The sequence below is a fragment of the Delphinapterus leucas genome, chromosome 11 (assembly GCF_059928025.1).
Source record: "Delphinapterus leucas isolate spDelLeu-1000000601 "Yukka" chromosome 11, BTC_Dleu_Yukka2, whole genome shotgun sequence".
Classification (NCBI taxonomy): domain Eukaryota; kingdom Metazoa; phylum Chordata; class Mammalia; order Artiodactyla; family Monodontidae; genus Delphinapterus; species Delphinapterus leucas.
In genome coordinates, this window is record NC_143139.1 from 38,316,039 (window position 1) to 38,335,666 (window position 19,628).

General features: G+C 40.5%; 1 protein-coding gene across 7 annotated transcripts in view; it reads right to left on the reverse strand.

Moving 5' to 3' along the window:
- Window positions 1-434: 434 nt before the first annotated feature.
- Window positions 435-19,628, reverse strand: part of SENP1 (SUMO specific peptidase 1) — a 59,699-nt gene continuing 40,505 nt past the window's right edge. For 6 of the 7 annotated variants that reach the window (XM_089920626.1, XM_089920628.1, XM_022572283.3 and 3 more), the window contains 5 exons: window positions 5,709-5,912; window positions 4,768-4,847; window positions 3,757-3,841; window positions 3,134-3,229; window positions 435-2,200 (listed from right to left, as the gene is read on the reverse strand). In XM_089920626.1, the coding sequence (XP_089776752.1) occupies window positions 2,138-2,200; window positions 3,134-3,229; window positions 3,757-3,841; window positions 4,768-4,847; window positions 5,709-5,912 (528 nt within the window). In that variant the 3' untranslated portion in view covers window positions 435-2,137. Of the gene's footprint in view, window positions 2,201-3,133; window positions 3,230-3,756; window positions 3,842-4,767; window positions 4,848-5,708; window positions 5,913-19,628 lie in introns of those variants that run through there. The other variant, XR_016394916.1, reaches the window with a different exon arrangement.

A 19,628-nucleotide genomic window follows, 5' to 3' on the forward strand; every position in this document is an offset into this window, starting at 1 on the left:
CATCTCAGGATCACTAACTTCACCTTGTACAAAACTGCACTGGTCAGAAAGTGGGGCCAAATTCAGACAGGCTTAACAATTCCTTGTATATTTTTCAAAGTGCTTTTGTTGCATGTTTCATTTTCTGCTGTACATGGCAATAAATATTTGTTGCTTTGGTCTGTACAAAAAGTCTGTGAGGAAGGTAAGACAGATGTTATCTAAGTGGACAAACAATAAATACAGAGAAGTATCTTGTTTTGAGTCCCCCAGACAATAGCAAGAGTGCCTGAAAAACTCAGGTCTTTTTGATTCATGGTCCAAAATCTATACGATATTGTCACCTTTCAAGTTGTCACTTAAATACATTAAGTACCAAGAATCAATGTTCAGGAGTCCCACAATGAGCCTGCATGCCATAGCTCTCTAAACGAGAATGTGAAAGTCCCAGGAACTCATATATAGAAAGCTATTTATTTCCTATAGAAAACACCAAAAAAACCCAAAACAAAACAAAACAAAACAAAACAAAACAGGCAAGAAAGAAAGAAGAAAAAAAAAGAAAACAAACAAACAAAAGGTGGTCTTCCCCCTAAAGGCCGGCAGTATGAAAAACGTAGGACATCTAGTTGCTGGAGTGGAAAACAGTAACATTCAGTTAACAATGGAATATTTAAAAAAAATAGTTTTCTTTTCAAATTGTAACCTGTGGTAACACATAGAAAAATGTACTAAACAAGCTTGATATAAAACAGAGTAAAATTTTCAAATAAGCCCAGGGAGAAAGCACAATGTTGGAAAGGATGAGGTACATGGGAAGAGAAGAAAAGATTTCGTACAAAACTACCTATTACAATACAGAAAAAAGTATAAAATGTTCCTGTTTTGGAGCTTAAGTACAAAATGACACTGGCATTGGATCATTTCACTATCTAGCCTGAGGAGCGCTCAGAGGGTGGGGAGATGCCACATAGAACAAAAGGAATAGCAGTTTTTCATTCTCAGGTTGATCAGTACAAATTCCACCCGTTTTCCAGTTGAAAATCTCGCCTCCCTCTGTAACCTCTACCCCTAAGCCAAATCCATCCAGGAATCAAAATATTCTGTTAGGAAGTCCACAAACACCCTACACATAGGGGCTGGGATCTGTGCGTGCTGGAGCTAAATTTGGAAAATGGTAATAAACCTACAGGCTAAAATGGTGAACACATTCAGCCTTCAAAAAAAAAAAAACAAAAACATATCCCTGTGAAATATATATATATATTAAATTCTCTGTGGTTAGAAACATATTTAAACTAGCTAGCCACAGACCAAACTAGACCTGCATTCATCCAATGCTGGAATTTTATGCTAAAGACTGAGGTCCTTCTTCTTGGTCAGAAGTAGGTAGCAGTAAAAGTGGTGCCTTGTCGCTCCACTAAACCGCTCCCTGGGTGGGTCTTCCCCATGTCATGTGTTGTGAGCACATGCAAGCCTCTGCTTTTAAGGAAAGGACTGCCTGGGACTTTGGGGTCCATCCAGGGCTCACGTGTTGTGCCTCAGGAGAGGAAGAAGCTACAGATGATAAAACAGCCTTGTACAGAAGCAGACGGATTTCACAAAGGGGCATATAAATAGGAAAAGTCCTGGAGGAGGGAATTACGCAGGTGCCCCAAAGTCCAGTTTACAGTCACTTTCCCAGTGACATATCTTGAAAATCCTGTGTTTATGTATGTGTGCGTGTATATGCTGGTGGTTTTCATCCCTACCTTTTTGCCCACGTCCTTTCCTACCTCTTAGTAAGGCCTAACAACAAGAGTTTACATGAAATCAAGAGTCTTTCCAAGCTTCTCTCAGGCCCCTAATTAGAGACTGAGTGAGGCTGGAGCCCTTTGAAAATAAGATGGCAGAACTGAAGAAGTGAAAAGCAGTCTCTCTCTTCAGCTTAGGGATGTCCCTCACCCCTTTCACAGCACCAAAGTTTCTTTGCAAAAATAGTATCTGAGATACAAAAGGAAAGGCAGATGTGCTTGTGAGTGCATCTCTCCAGGGCCTGGTCCAGGATCAAGGACTTTACAAGAACAGAGGGTTGGGAGCAGCTGTTTCCAAGGTCTCTGGCCGTAGACAACAAAGAGCTGGTCTCCCACAAGTCCACGTCTGCTAATTGAGACAGTCTTCACAAGAGCTTTCGGTGGAGGATTTCCCAGACCATCCGCTTCCGGAAGTAGGGCATGTGTTGCTGTAGGGACAGAGACACCCTTATTTTCATTTCTTGTATGCAGACCTAACACTCCTTTCCGTCTTGAGGTTTTCAACTAAAATAATCTCAGCTGAATTTCTGATCTTTCAAATGGCTCATTCTTTATCACATGTGATTTTTTTCCTTTCTATTGTTTTCTATTACTATTTTTATTGCTATTTTCCATTGTTGTAACCTTAGGAGTTTTGTTGGGCATTGCCAGGAGTCCCCAGGGTACACCCAAATGTCTCCAAGAATTTTGAGAACGGTGTCTATCAAGTCCTCTATGTTAAACTTTTAAGAGGATATGAGATCCGAGCTTGAAAATCAAAAACTCACTTTTTACAGGAGATGTTATAGGAACTGCAAGAGTGAGCTCCACCCAAGGGCTATGGTGGAAAAATCTTGTAAAGCCATTGATTTAAACAGAAGTAAAGAGTTAAGTGAAGGACACAGAATAACCCCTAATCTCTAGTCTCAATCCACCTTGGTCTCCGAAGGACCACATGGACAGAAATAAACAATCACAAACTATAAGAAGACTGACCAGCTGCATCAAGTGAGGGGCAGGGGAAGAGGGCAGCATAACAAATTATACTAGATCAAGGTGTGGCTTGTTCCAAAACTTAACTGCTACCCAAATAAAGGGAAACTATAGGAAACCTGCTCTGGTCCCAGTTCTCTGCTTCTCACAGGATTTGAGGTAGGTGGGAGAGATGGGCGGAGAAGAAGGCTCTGCCCATACATCACAATATGTGATATAGGATGTGGCCTATCACTACCCTTTTTCTTGTGAGGCGGCACAGGCAGTAACCACCCGTGTTATGAGCCACAAGCTGAAGCAGAGCCCCCTAAGTGGAGCAAGTGGAGGGAAAAACATCTATCTGGCAGCCTGGAGATGGGGTACTCATCCCTCCTGAAGGTTTGGCTCACCTGTGTGAAGTTGATTGGTCTGTCTTTGGTAATGCAGTCAGCATATTTGCAGGCAAACATGCCACAGTCGCTTCCATTCATCTGCTGTGGAATTTCCTGAAAGGCCAAAAACAATAAAAAAAAGTGACATCTTTCCAAGCTTCCTTCTTTCTTATTTGATTATAAGTAAGAGCCAAAGGATATAAATTTTACAGGTTTCCCTGAATTTTGAAGAGATGACCCTGGTCCCCCACTCAGAACAACAGAGGCTCAGAGAAAAAAATTCAGCATCTCAGTCCAGCCTGTGTATTTCATATTAATCACACAGGAGACTATCTTAGATTTCCATGACACCCAAGGGTGTAAAAGCTGGCCCCTCCCACAAGGGCCAAACAATCTGCAAACATTTCCCACAGATGAAAGTTTAGCAAAATAGCTGGGCATTTATAAAACCTAGTTCTTTATAAGAAACACAATACTAGTTTCCCACAGACAGCTTACTCTATCTTCCCCAAGGAACCAAACGACCAAGCTGAGGTGAGGCTAGACACTAACACAGAAGGTCTCTGGGGACCAAGCAGTAAAATCCTTTTCTTTCTAATACCCTAGTCTCAGGATTTCCATCTCATCAAGGAGCAATGTACCTGGCTTTTCTTGCTGAAGAGTTGCCAGCCATTGGTGTCAAACTCTTTCCTTTTCTTGTCAATGCTTTCTTGCTTCAGGTATTGCCTAAAGGTATTGGGAGAGAATGAGATGAGCTTGGGGAGCAGTGATGACAGCTGCCACTGCAAGAATGGGGTTGACAATCCTTAGGAAGAGTTTTCTTCTGCACGTCTAAGGAAAACTGTATATACTACTGGGCAGGGAATCTTTGGACTGCTAAGCTTCCTTTGGAGGTCCCACAATTCAGGCCTGCCCTGTCAACCCAAGAGAAGCATGACATCTGCCTTTGATACCCAGGCTCTTTCTACCTACTGTCCGTCCTGAGGAACAAGTTCTGATTCTTCTCCTTGGTTTATATGGGCCTACAGAACTCAATCTAATGGAAGAAAACTGTTTCTCCAGCAATACTGAGGTATTTATTTATTTATGGTCTTGATTCTCCTGTGTGAAAATTCAATCCAAATCAACAATTTGTTGAGTGCATACCTCATATACAGCACTCTTCTTAAGTGTGAACTGCTCACCATTCTGGAACCCAGCCCCCTCCTGGCTGCCAAAATGGTACAGTGAGGAATAGACATTTTGGAAAGAGAAACAGATGGGATATAAAGAGATTTGCATTCTGGTTCCCAGTTGAGCCACTAACTAGTAGGACCTGAGCAAATGTAAATCACCTCTGTGGGTCTTGGTTTCTTCATCTGAAAATTTAGGAGGTTGGAGTAGATGATTTCTAAGTAGTTTCTATATCTATATGTATATATCCACTCTATATTTAGAGCACTGGGACAGTAATTATCCCCATTAGGGTGTATTTTTGGTATTATATTATTATTAAGCTTTACTTACTTAGATGGAAAATACCCATTCTTATTCAAGATAAAGATTTCCTTTGTTAATCACTACATTGAAGGGATCAGAGAACTGAGTTCAATAGCTGGAAAAACATAACATATACCCAACATCAATCTCTTTGTCCTCAACTCCCTACTTACAAGAGGATCCTGCAGGCTTCATTGTTTATCCCACCCATGGAGTCGTAATAGGTAATATTCTTCTTTCTAAAGTCTACAACCTGGGAATTAAAAAAAAAAAAAATCTGTGTTTATGAAGTGAAGAAAACTGGTTTCTCAGCTTTTTCCTTCCCTGGAATTTGGAACCTTCTGCCAGATTTCCTATGATAGCATGACAAGTTTGATGGATGCTTAGCATTATACCATGCTTAATCTGCAGAGGAGAGAAGAACAGGGGGATTATTTACTCAGAACTACGATGGGGGCTAATTGACTGGTGGCTCCAGTAATTGCCCTGAAACCTTTTTCTAGTATTCAGGTTCTCCATCTGCACTGTGGGTAACAGTGAAGACAAAACATGCTCTTCAGAGGACGTAAGTTGAGTGAGATAATTTCCATACATTTTCTGAAAGATGGTAAAAGAGTCTAGGTTTTGTTTCTTTACTTGGAGAATTTCCTTTTGGCTTATGCTTTTCAAAGGTAACTCAAAACAGACTGTGAAATACTTTTATTAATATATTAAGCTCATGTATCCATGTTCTCAGAGTCATAAAAAATATTAAATTACCAAGTATGCAAGACAAGTCATGATTAGGCAGAAAATAACAGTCATAGAATCTGAGTTGGCAGCATCATTAAGAAGTCACTTTTACTCCCCATGCCTTGCCTTTAGCCTGCTTTGACTTATAACTCCCTTTTAAAATATTTCCAGAAAAGGAAAACTCCACAGCTTTCTTCCAAGACTAAGTATCTCCCACTCTTGACAGGGAGTTCACTGATCTATCCAATTTTTAGACAACTAAATGCTACTTTTTCTGTCAGTCATCTAGTGAAAATGTAGAACTAATATTCACTACTCTCTGTGTATTCTATAATTATATAGATTTCTTTTAAATTTTATCAGTGATAAAAGAGGCACTCACAGCAAGACACCAGTGCACTCCCAGGTGAATGGGCACCAAAAGAATGTCAACAGAAAAGACATCCACTTTCTTGGTCCAACGTTTCACTGCTTGATAACCAGCCGTTTTTAACTTAGTGAAAAAAAAGGTATTAAATGCATGCACACTTGGCAATCCCTTCTCTTTACTTCGCTCCATCAGCATATTCATGTAGAAATTGATGATCTGTGGGAAGAAAGTATATGTATTAAAATAGATACTCCAGCCTTTCAAAATAGTTGTGCTGTAAGAAGGAAACACAGTTGCTATATTGCACAGCATAGGTTAGTTTCCTAATCAATTCAATTATGACTTCAACACCCAACAGCCTCATGTCCCTATATCAAATTCTGACTAGAAGGGAGGAAGGTGTTGAGGTGGTTATAAACAGTGAAAACAGAAAAAGCTGATGTGTGTGTGTGTGTGTACACACACACACACACACACATATGTGTATATATATGGGTCCAGATACATATGGGAAGATGTTGGCAGGACTTGTAGAAGACTGAAGATCAGGTTAAAAAAACTGGAAAATGAGGAGGAAGGGGTGGTACAAGGTGAGACTCAGAGAAAAGGAAAGGAAGGAGTACAAGCAGTTTAATGAGGTACACACTAGCAGTTCCTTTAATCTATCGGGACTGTGCGAGTAATTTAAATAAATCCTGAGCTCAGAGTCTAGTGTTAATAAAGCTAAGATCAGTAGTTCAATCCTTCTATGTAGGTCTCCTGATTCTGCACAAAGATAGAAAATTCTGCTCCATGACTAAAGATTGCATTTTCAGCCTAACAAGCCACGTAGCAGAAGCAAACTGTTTTGGCCTCAAGTAGAATTGAGTGACAGAATAAACCATCAACTATACTGGAAAAACATCTCTAAACTGGTAGTAGCTCAGCAATGTCACCTTTATAGAGGCAGACATGGATATAGTATAACCTACATTACATGAGACCTGAAAGTAAAATGACACACATGAAGAGTAAAGTTCTCCCCCAGAATCTATATGGTTAGCTGCCTCATTTTTGTTGATTTCATTTATGCCTTCAATATCAAGTACAAGTGAAAGAAATTAAAATGCTTGATACAGGAGATATGTTAATGAAACAATGTGTTCTCTAACAATGACTATGTCGTCCATGGTTCCTTTAAGTCCAGGACTCCTTGGTACCAAAGCTTGAAAGTTACTGTGCCGGAAGTTACTGCATACTTACTTTATGTGGCCAGCTGAGGTCAGGCCAGTGTCTGTCAACTGCAAGGAATGAATGGGCTAACTGATCCAAAGCTTGGAAATATGACTAAGAAAACAGGCACATTTTTCAGAATGCTTTTTGGGGAAAGGGAAAACACCACCGTCCTTTGACAAATATTTACACACTAGAATGCCAGAGCAGTGAGCTACTGCCCAATAGTAGGCAACTACATACTGGGGAGGCAGCAGGGAACACTGCCAGGAACACACCGGAGCGCGGTCTAGACCAGAAAAAGGGCCTATAGACGAGGATGCCTAAGCAGCTGCAGGGAAACCACATTCACCATGAAGCAGAGCTCTGAGGGTGGTGGGAGGGAGACCCAGGACTGAAGGAAGACACTGTTCTTCCTGCATCTCTGAACAGAACAACAGGCCCAGAGGACTCAGGTTGTGGTTAATTCTCTGCTGAGTGATGCCCAACAGGTAACTGGAGCTCAGCTATTTACAATAATGACAATGAATTATGACACAATTAGGGTCACAGATTTCTCCAATCCAGGTTTTTAATCTAACCCTGCCCCCGAAGATAATGGTGCTAAAGGATGCTTCTCGGCTTGTGAAGGCAGCCAGGAATGCAGGAGGATCTGCTCAGCAAGCACAGATTTCACAGCTATAATCTACATCCTCTAGTGAGAGAAAATCAGCAGGAAGGGACTGATTCCTCTGGCATTCTATCCCACAATATTAGCCATGCTATGAGGCTAAATAAACCCTTCAATCCAGGGGGTGAAGTGAACAGGCAGACAACATGTCAGTCACTGTAAGCCAAACCCTCCAAGGGGGCAGACAAGTTATATATTACAACAGGCAACAAGGACTTAGGACGGAAGTAGAAGAAATCAGAGAGAGACAAGGATAGCCAAGCACATGAAAGCCACGGAGATATATCTCCCCCAGGTGCCCATCCGAGGGGTATACCACCTTTGGGATCGTTATCCTGAAGTGAAAAGGATGACATAAATGAGTGTCATGCTACACATGACTATCCTATTTTTCAGGGGGAAAGAGTGCCAGAAACCAATTAAGTTTAGCTGGACCTACACAGACTGAGCTGTTTGGCTTCTTATTTCATTTTGTTATTTTGAGAGAGTGGACCTATAAAGCTAAAGACCAAGCCAGCTGAACAGGAACAGAGACCTAGTGATCAGGACACCACACTAAGAATCCCTCTTCCACTGCTTCAGTTCTGCCTCCAACCAAGGTTTCTCCACTGAGAGGGAAATGGCTTCCTCCAAAGTCAGCTCATTAATTAGCTCTATGGAGTCGTCTGGGTTCTTTTTCATTTCTACTGTATCTCAGTAGGAGGGAGTTTAGTGGCTTCAATGTTCCCTCCCATTAACTGAGGACATGTAATCTGACATCTGAGGCAGAATTTAGATCCGAGTTTTTCTCCTCAGTTTTTCAGCTCTTACTCTATACAAATGAGGAAAATTGCCATAGTTCAGCCAAGACACAATCATACCAAAAAAACAAGCTAGGAGTTAGGAGAACAAAAAGAATCCTACACGTCATCTCACAGAGGGCTGAAGATAAAGGAAAAAGAAATGAGAGAAGGGATCACAGTGCTTAAGATGAAAGAGGAGCAGTGATGGTCAGAGCATTTGCTTGCATTTTGTGAAGACGAGGGTCCCTCCCCTTGCATGGTGAGAGCCTCTCTGCACACAGGACTCTCTTAGCTTCAGAAGATCTTCAATTCCCTTTGGAATAGGGGGCTAGGAGTAATAAGTCAGCCCTGTGCCTACTGTTTGTCTTGCACTTGTCCCTCTTTTGGGGGCCCACACTTGCCTCTGCTTGCTGCAGCTCCTGGTGCCTGAAGAGCTGCCCTTCCTGCTGCCTTCGCAGCTTTGGCCATGAGTGCCTACTTGTCTATGCAGCCCTGTCTGGGGGTGGAATGGTTGTTTATAGTGTCTTATTCCTTTGTGATTTTATTTGAAGAGCTGCCAGGTTGAAGCTGAAAAAAGCTTCTCTTTAAAAGAAAAGCCTACCATGTTTTCAAACTAAGGATTCAATCCTTTTCCTGTATGTTACCACAATGACATAAATGACTGTTATTTGTATCCTCCTTCTCACGCAGTAAACCAGCCAAACTATTGTTTTCTCATGCATATAGAAGTAAAACATTTCACAATACAATCCTGACTTTAACCCTTTCCAATTTCACACTTTGAACCCTTATAATTGACTTAGGAAATAAATGTTCTAAAAGTCCTGAGCATGACAGTGTTCCTGAGCAGAGACCAAGATAACTTTCAGGGGGAAAAAAAGCTGTTTTCCTATTTTACCCCTCCAGATTTTCCCCTCTACATACTCATTCTGAATTTTTTTTTTTAAAGATTTAATTGTATTTATTTTTGGCTGTGTTGGGTTTTCGTTGCTGTGCACAGGCTTTCTCTAGTTGTGGCGAGTGGGGGCTACTCTTTCTTGTGGTGCGTGGGCTACTTGCGGTGGCTTCTCTTGTTGTGGAGCACAGGTTCTAGGCGCGTGGGCTTCAGTTGTTGCAGCACGCGGGCTCAGTAGTTGTGGCACACAGGCCCTAGAGCGCAGTCTCAGTAGTTGTGGCACACGGGCTTAGTTGCTCTGAGGCATGTGGGATCTTCCTGGACCAGGGCTCGAACCCGTGTCCCCTGCATTGGCAGGCGCATTCTTAGCCACTGCGCCACTGGGGAAGTCTCCCTCATTCTGATTTTTAAATTAGACTTATCCTTGTCAACCAGAAAACCCGAAAGACTAACCAAGCAACAACCCCTGAATATTGAGTCAGAAGGTCACTCACTCCTAAAAAGATCTAATAATATTATAGAAACCAAGAAGGCAGACTTCAGGTAAGCTCTATGTTACTGCACCCCTCACTGTGTCCAGGATTTTTCTCACATGCAAATTCAAGTAACAAATTATTAGATTTACTGCCAAGGTTTTAGAGAAAGAGAGGCAGGCAACATCTATTTTTATGGAGTCATGACAACTGTAATTATTCTCCCTGTGACCTCACATAAATCCCTGGTTTATCAATAGGACTAGTTCTACTAAGAAACACTTTAAAGAGGTAAACTATAATGACGTGGAATCTTCCCATGAGTCATGTTAGAAACACCATAACTTCCATTCTGGTCATTTTATTCCACATGTTAGAGTGCATAGCATATCGTAGACCCCATCATATTCACTTAACTAATTTATCTCATTTTCTCTGATTTTTTTTCCCTTCTTACGCAGTTTTTATTTCCTAAGGAAAAGCTACTCCCTGTGCTAGGTTTGTCTAGTTGGGCTTAATGTTTGGCAAGATGTTTCCTCTCTTACCAAGCATCACTTAGATTTAACTTCGCCTTGGAAACAGTTAATTATTGAGAGAGAGGTACTGAAATCTTCAACAGTGATTATAAATTTGTCTATTTCCCCTTCCAATTTTCTCAGTTTTTACTTCATCTATTTTGAAGTTCTGTTAGGTGTGCACATATCTAGGTTGTTAATCCTCTTGATGAACTTACCCATTTACCATTATGAAAAGTCTATCACTGGTAATATGACTTGCTCTGAAATCTACTTGGTGTGATATGAATATAGTTACTTCATCTTTCCTTTGTTTAGTGTTGGCACGGTATATTTTTTCCATCCTTTTACTTTTAACCTATATGTGTCTTCATATTTAAAACAGGTTCCCTGTAGACATATTTTTTAACCTAATCTGACAATCTGTGCCTTTTAACAGGATGTTTATACTGTCCAATACGGTAGCTACTAGCCAAATGTGACTCTTGAGCACTTGAAATATGACTAATGCAAGTTGTGTTCTAAGTGTAAAATACACACATTTTAAATAGAAGGTAAAATACTCATTAACAATATTTTCAGATTTGTTACATGCCAAAATAACATATTTTGGATATATTGGGTTAAATAAAATATATTATAAAATTAGTTTTACCTGTTTCTTTTTACTTTTTTATTAATGTGACTACTAGAAAACTTAAAATTACATAGATGGCTCACATTATATTTCTACTGGGTGTGCTGGGTTAGGTCATTTACATTTAATGTGATTACTGAGATGGCTGGTTTTAAATCCACCATCATGTTCTTCTTTTACTATTTGTCCCATCTGTTCTTTGTATCCTTCCTCTTTCCCTGCCTTCCTTTGGATTGGGTATCTTTTAATTCCATTTTACCTCCATTACTGGCTTATAACGATACCTCTTTGTTTTTTGTTTTTGTTTTTAACTGGTTGCTCTAGGATTTATATGTCTTTAACTTATTGTAGTCTACCTTCGTATAACATTATACCACTTCATGTATTGTATAGGAACCTTAAACAAGTATGTACTTCCATTTTTCCCCTCCTTTGTGTTATGATTGTCATATACTTTACTTCAACATGTTATAAACCCCACAGTATGTTGTTTTATTTTTGACTTGTCAATTGTCTTTCAGAGATATTAAAAACTGAGAGCATTTCCACTGCTCTTCACTCCTTGTGTAGATTGAAACTTTTACCTCATATTTTTCTTCTGCCTGACAAATATCTTTTAACATTTCTTATGGTAGAAGTCTGCTGGTGATGAATTCTTTCAGCATTTGTTTGCCTAAAAAAGTATAGCCTTATTTTTTGAAAGATATATTTGCTGGTATAGAATTTAGGTTGCCAAGCTTTTTTTTTTTCCTCCTTCAGAACTTTAAAGATGTAGCTATATTGTCCTCTGGCCTACATGGTTTCTGACAGATCTTTGTTCCTCTGTACATGATATGTCTCTTTTCCTCTGGTTGCTTTCATTAGTTTTCTCTTTATCAGTGGTCTTTAGCAATTTGATTATTATACATTTCACTATGGTGTTTCTTCTACTTGAGGTATGCTGAATTTCTTGGATCTGTCAGTATATTTCCAGATTTGGAAAATCTTCCACCGTTATTTCTTTAAACATTTTTTTCTGATACCACTTATACCCCACCTTCCCTTCTGGGACTTCAATTACATGCTTAGGCTTGACACTGCCCCAGAGCTTGCTAAGCTCTAGTCATCTTTTCTCAGCCTTTTTTCTATTTCATTTGAATGGTTCCTATTGCTCTATTTTCAAGTTCACTAACTGTTCCTTCCACAGAGTCTAATATGTTAATCTCATCTCATGTATTTTTCATTTCAGATACTGTATTTTTCATCTCTAGAAGTTCAATTTGGGTCTTTTATATTTTCCATTTTTCTCCTCATAATGTCCACTTTCCTCTACTTTCCTGAACATGTGAATATGTTCATGATATCTGTTTTAATATCCTTCTTGGCTAATCCTATCATTTTTGTCTTTTCTGGGTATTTCTATAGTGACTGTTTTTTCCCTTTGTTATATTTTTCTTCTATTTGCATGCCTGAGAATTTTTAATTGGATGCTAGACATTGTGAATTTCATGTTGTTGGGTTTTGTTGTTACCAGAATTTGCTGTGTTCCTTTAAATATTGTTGGGCTTTGTTCTGTGATATAGTTAAGTTAGTTGGATCAGTTTCAAGCTTTCAAGACTTGTATCTAAGCTTGGTACCATGGGTTCAGGCGGCCTTTATTCTAGGGTCACTTTGGCCCCACTCTTGAAGCAATGCCCTTTTGAGGACTCTATTCAATGCCCCACAACTTTTCTACTCTAGATGGTTGGGACATGAACTATTCTTGGCACCTGTGTTAGCTCTCAGGCTTGTTCTGATTCCTTCTTCCTGGTGGTTCTTTCTCCAGGCTCTGGTAGTTTCTTCCCATATATGTACAGATCAGTACTCAGCCAAAGATTTGAGAGGGGCCCACTGCACATCTCTGGAGCTTTTTTCTCTTTGTTCAGCAACTTCCTCTCCAGTATTTATCTCACAAACCTTAGCCACTTTGGCCTCCCTGAACTCTGTCTCCTCCACTCACAAGACTGCCAGGCACTGCCAGGCTTTACCAGCTGTCTCCCCTCAGCACACCACCCCAGTAAGCTGTGGAAATCATAGGCTCATCCTTTTCATTTCCCTTCTCTCAGGAATCACTGTTATCCAATGTCTGAAAATTCTTGCTTGATGTTTTATCTAGTTTTCTAGTTAAGTTGAAAGAGTAAATCTGATCCATTTTATTCTATCAAGACCAGAAGAAGTCAGATTCATTTACTTGTATGCCTAAATAATTTCCATGTATTTCTAAATTTATCTGATGCTTTATAAAACAACTTTTAGGCCCTCTAAGAAGCAGAATTAGCAGGCCATAAAGAGAAACACAAAGCCTAAAGTAGTCCTCTCCTCAGGATCATTAACCTAAAATCTTAGACTTGGATTCCAGAAGTTATTCAACTCAATCTCCAGGAAATAATCATTTCTAGTACTGACATACACTTAAAAATATTTCCTTTTGTTTAATTGTGACTTTCAATCTACTTTTGCAACTAATTCCTCCTCTCTTTAACCCTGTCTTCCTTCCCTTAATTAGAAATTTCTTTTAATAACTAATCACCAGACCTGGTAAAGAAATCCCCATCTATATGTTATTAGCTTTCCAGCCTCATTTTCTATTCTTTACAAGGCAGACACTTCCCACATTCCAATTTTGAGAAGTTTCATTTTCTTATAGTAAGGTAAAATGTTAATCCTGTCAATCATTAGTCCTTTGAAGCTGTATAGAATTTAACTATTCACCTATACAAAAATCCATTCTTGGGCTTCCCTGGTGGTGCAGTGGTTGAGAGTCCACCTGCCAATGCAGGGGACGCGGGTTCGTGCCCGGTCCGGGAGGATCCCACGTGCTGCGGAGCGGCTGGGCCCGTGAGCCATGGCCGCTGAGCCTGCGCGTCCGGAGCCTGTGCTCCGCGGCGGGAGAGGACGCAACAGTGAGAGGCCCACGTACCGCAAAAAAAAAAAATCCATTCTTAAAAACATGTTGGGGGCGGTGGAGTCGAGATGGCATACTAGGGGGACGCGGAATTCACGCCTCCTCACAACTAGGGCACCTACCAGGCACCAGTGGGGGACCACGGACACCTAAGGGGGCGGGAGGAACCCCCAGCAACTGGGTAGGACGTGGGTCATTGGGGGAAGGAAGGGGGAGGAGAGGTGGAGGCGGGATGGGACTGGTGCCCCGAGGGGTGCCTGAGGGAGGAGAAGGGGTAAATCGGGGAACCACTGGGAGGGTAGAGGATCAAAATGGAGTGTGGCCAGGTTTCCGCTGCCCACTTGAACCCCCAGGAACCTGCTGAGATCCCGGGCCTGATCCTCTGCCCACTGAGGCCCCCTCCATCCACGCGGGTCCTGAGGGAGTGGGAGGGAGGGAAGGGGGAGCAAAAGTTAAGGCCGGACCTCCAGGACCAGCACCCCTGAGGGGTGACTGGGGGAGGGGAAGAGTTCCTCCAACCAGCGGGACCCACCCACGGTTAGGGGTCCAGGAGCAACAGGAGACCCTGGGGGTGATAGTGGGGGAGGGGCACGAAGGAACGGAAGGGAACAGGGCCAGTACTTTCCCTGTCCACGTAGGCACCTGGAAGCCTGTTGGGCTCCCGGGCCTAATCCGCTGCCCTCGGAGCCTCCCTCCTGCAGTGCAGAGCCCAAGCCCCACCCCTACACCCCCACCCAGGGCCCTGACTCTACACTCGGAGACCCCCTCCAACGAGCTGGGCCTAAACCCCACCCACACACCCTCACTCAGCGCCCTACCTCCAAACTCCGGAACTCCACACTCCTGAGGCCCTCCTTTCGACATGCTGCCTCTCCTCTTCCCCACAGGTCCTAAGCAGAGGCCACGCCCCACACTTAAATGTCACCCACCTAGGCCCCACCCCATGCTCAAATGTCGCCCCCCACCCGCCTAGGCCCTGCCCCACCCTAAACACCGCCCCTGCCTAAGTGCCACCCCAGCCTAAACTCCGCCCCCATGGCCAAGGCTTTTTTTTTTTTTCCTCTTTTAGATTGGGGTTCTGTTTTACTTTGTTGATTCATTGTTGTTGATTCTTTTATATTTTTATTTTTACTAATAAATCTTTTATTTTTCTAATTTTAGTTTATTCTTTATACTTTGTTAGTGATCTCTCCTTTTGGCTTGTCCTCCACCCCTGCCTTTTCTTCCTTTTTTCTTTTGTGGTTTTATTTTGCCTTGTTGCAGTTGTTTCAATTATACTTTAACTTTTCCTAATATATTTTTTATCTTTCTACTTTTATTTTATCTTTTATTCTTTGATATTGTACTGCTTTTTTTCTTTCTTCTTTTTTTTTTTACTGTGCCACAAACCTTGCGGGATCTTGGTTCCCAGGGTGGAGGTTGGGCCCAAGCTCCCGTAGTGGGAGCTCTGAGTCCAAACCACTGGACTAACAGGAACCTCAGACCCCAGGTAATATTAATCAGAGTGAGACCTCCTGGAGGTCCTCATCTCAACACAAAGACCCAGCTCTATCCAACTGCCTGCAAACTCCAGTACTGGACGTCTCAGGCCAAACAACCAGTAAGACAGGAATACAGCACCAACCATCAAAAAAAAACAAAAAATGAAACAACAAAACAATATGTTATAAACGAAGGAGCAAGGTAAAACCTACAAGACCAAATAATGAAGACGAAATAGGCAAACTACCCGAAAAAGAATTCAGAGGAACGATAGTAAAGATAATCCAAAATCTTGGAAACAGAATAGAGAAAATGCAAGAAACATTTAACAAGGATCTAGAAAAACTAAAGAGAAAACAAACAGTGATGAACAACACAATTGCTGAAATTAAAAATACTCTAGAAGGAATCAATAACAGAATAATTGAGACAGAAGAATGGATAAGTGAGCTGGAAGTCAAAATGGTGGAAATAGCTGCCAGGGAGCAGAATAAAGAGAAAAGAATGAAAAGAACTGAAGACAGTCTCATAAACACACCAACATTCGAATTATAGGGGTCTCAGAAGAAGAAGAGAAAAAGAAAGGGTCTGAGAAAATATTTGAAGACAGTACAGTCAAAAACTTCCCTAACATGGGAAAGGAAATAGTGAATCAAGTCCAGGAAACACAGAGAGAACCATATAGGATAAACCCAAAGAGAAACACTCTGAGGCACATATTAATCAAACTATCAAAAATTAAATACAAAGAAAAAATATTAAAAGCAGCAAGGAAAAAGCAACAAATAACATACAAGGGAATCCCCATAAGGTTAACAGCTGATTTTTCAGCAGAAATTCTGCAAGCCAGAAGCGAGTGGCAGGACATATTTAAAGTGATGAAAGGGAAAAACCTACAACCAAGATTACACAACTCAGCAAGGATCTCATTCAGATTCGAGGGAGAAATTAAAACCTTTACAGATAAACAAAAGTTACGAGAATGTTACGAGAATTCAGCACCATCACACCAGCTTTACAACAAATGTGAAAGGAACTTCTCGAGGCAGGAAACACAAGAGAAGGAAAAGACTTATAAAAACAAATGCAAAACAATTAAGAAAATGGTAATAGGAACATACATATCCATAATTACCTTAAATGTAAATGGATTAAATGCTCCAACCAAAAGACACAGACTGGCTGAATGGATACAAAAACAAGACCTGCACATATGCTGTCTACAAGAGACCCACTCCAGACCTAGGGACACATACAGACTGAAAGTGAGGGGATGGAAAAAGATATTCCATGCAAATGGAAATCAAAAGAAAGCTGGGGCTTCCCTGGTGGCGCAGTGGTTGGGAGTCCGCCTGCCAATGCAGGGGACACAGGTTCGTGCCCTGGTCCGGGAAGATCCCACATGCCGCAGAGCGGCTGGGCCCGTGAGCCATGGCCACTGAGCCTGCGCATCCGGAGCCTGTGCTCCGCAACGGGAGAGGCCACAACAGTGAGAGGCCTGCATACCGAACCAAAAAAACAAAAGAAAGCTGGAGTAGCAATTCTCACATCAGACAAAATAGACTTTAAAATAAAGGCTATTACAAGAGACAAAGAAGGATACTACATAATGATCAAGGGATCAATCCAAGAAGATATAACAATTGTAAATATTTATGCACCAAATATAGGAGCACCTCAATACATAAGGCAAATGCTAACAGCCATAAAATGGGAAATCAACAGTAACACAATAATAGCAGGGGACTTTAACACCCCACTTTCACCAATGGACAGATCATCCAAAATGAAAATAAATAAGAAAACACATCTCTAAATGACACATTAAACAAGATGGACTTAATTGATATTTACAGGACATTCCATCCAAGAACAACAGAATATACTTTCTTCTCAAGTGCTCATGGAACATTCTCCAGGATAGACCATATCTTGGGACAACAAATGTGTTGGGACAACAAAAGCCTTGGTAAATTTAAGAAAATTGAATCGTATCAAGTATCTTTTCTGATCACAATGCTATGAGACTAGATATCAATTACATGAAAAAATTTGTAAAAAATACAAACACATGGAGGCTAAACAATACACTACTTAATAACCAAGAGATCACTGAAGAAATCAAAGAGGAAATCAAAAAATACCTAGAAACAAATGACAATGAAAACACAATGACCCAAAACCTATGGGATGCAGCAAAAGCAGTTCTAAGAGGGAAGTTTAGAGCAATATAATCCAACCTCGAGAAACAAGAAACATCTAAAATAAACAACCTAACCTCACACCTAAAGCAATTAGAGAAAGAAGAACAAAAAAACCCCCAAAGTTAGCAGAAGGAAAGAAATCATAAAGATCAGATCAGAAATAAATGAAAAAGAAATGAAGGAAACAATAGCAAAGATCAATAAAACTAAAAGCTGGATCTTTGAGGAGATTGATAAACCATTAGCCAGACTCATCAAGAAAAAAGGGAGAAGACTCAACTCAACAGAATTAGAAATGAAAAAGGAGAAGTAACAACTGACACTGCAGAAATACAAAGGATCATAAGAGATTACGACAAGCAACTCTATTCCAGTAAAATGGACAACCTGGAAGAAATGGACAAATTCTTAGAAAAGCACAACCTTCCGAGACTGAACCAGAAAGAAACAGAAAACATAAACAGACCAATCACAAGCACTGAAATGGAAATTGTGATTAAAAATCTTCCAGCAAACAAAAGCCCGGGACCAGATGGCTTCACAAGCAAATTCTATCAAACATTTAGAGAAGAGGTAACACCTATCCTTCTAAAACTCTTCCAAAATATAGCAGAGGGAGGAACACTCCCAAACTCATTCTAAAAGGCCACCATCACCCTGATACCAAAACCAGACAAAGATGTCACAAAAAAAAAAAACTACAGGCCAATATCTCTGATGAACATAGATGCAAGAATCCTCAACAAAATACTAGCAAACAGAATCCAACAGCACATTAAAAGGATCATACACCCTGATCCAGTAGGGTTTACCCCAGAAATGCAAGGATTCTTCAATATATGCAAATCAATCAATGTGATACACCATATTAACAAACTGAAGGAGAAAAACCATATGATCATCTCAGTAGATGCAGAAAAAGCTTTCGAGAAAATTCAACACCCATTTATGATAAAAAGCCTGCAGAAAGTAGGCACAGAGGGAACCTACCTCACATAATAAAGGCTATCTATGACAAACCCACAGTCAACATCGTTCTCAATGGTGAAAAATTGAAACCATTTCTACTAAGATCAGGAACAAGACAAGGTTGCCCACTCTCACCACTATTATTCAACATAATTTTGGAAGTTTTAGCCACAGCCATCAGAGAAGAAAAAGAAATAAAAGGAATCCAAATCAGAAAAGAAGAAGTAAAACTGTCACTGTTTGCAGATGACATGATACTATACATAGAGAATCCTAAAGATGCTACCAGAAAACTACTAAAGCTAATCAATGAACTTGGTAAAGTAGCAGGATACAAAATTAATGTACAGAAATCTTTTGCATTCTAATACACTAATGATGAAAAACCTGAAAGAGAAATTAAGGAAACACTCCCATTATCATTGCAACAAAAAGAATAAAATACCTAGGAATAAACCTACCTAAGGAGACAAAAGACCTGTTTGCAGAAAACTATAAGACACTGATGAAAGAAATTAAAGATGATACAAACAGATGGAGAGATATACTATGTTCTTGGATTGGAAGAATCAACATTGTGAAAATGACTATACCACCAAAAACAATCTACAGATTCAATGCAATCCCTATCAAACTACCAATGGCATTTTTCACAGAACTAGAACGAAAAACTGCACCATTTGTATGGAAACAAAAGACCCCGAATAGTCAAAGCAATTTGAGAAAGAAGAACTGAGCTGGAGGAATCAGTCTCCTGGACTTCAGACTATACTACAAAGCTACAGTAATCAAGGCAGTATGGCACTGGCACAAAAACAGAAATATAGATCAATGGAACAGGATAGAAGCCCAGAGATAAACCCACACACATATGGTCACCTTATCTTTGATAAAGGAGGCAAGAGTATACAATGGAGAAAAGACAGCCTCTTCAATAAGTGGTGCTGGGAAAACTGGACAGCTACATGTAAAAGAATGAAATTAGAACACTTCCTAACACCATACACAAAAATAAACTCAAAATGGATTAAAGACCTAAATGCAAGGCCAGACACTATAAAACTCTTAGAGGAAAACATAGGCAGAACACTCTATGACATAAATCACAGCAAGATCCTTTTTGACCCACCTCCTAGAGAAATAGAAACAAAAACAAACAAATGGAACCTA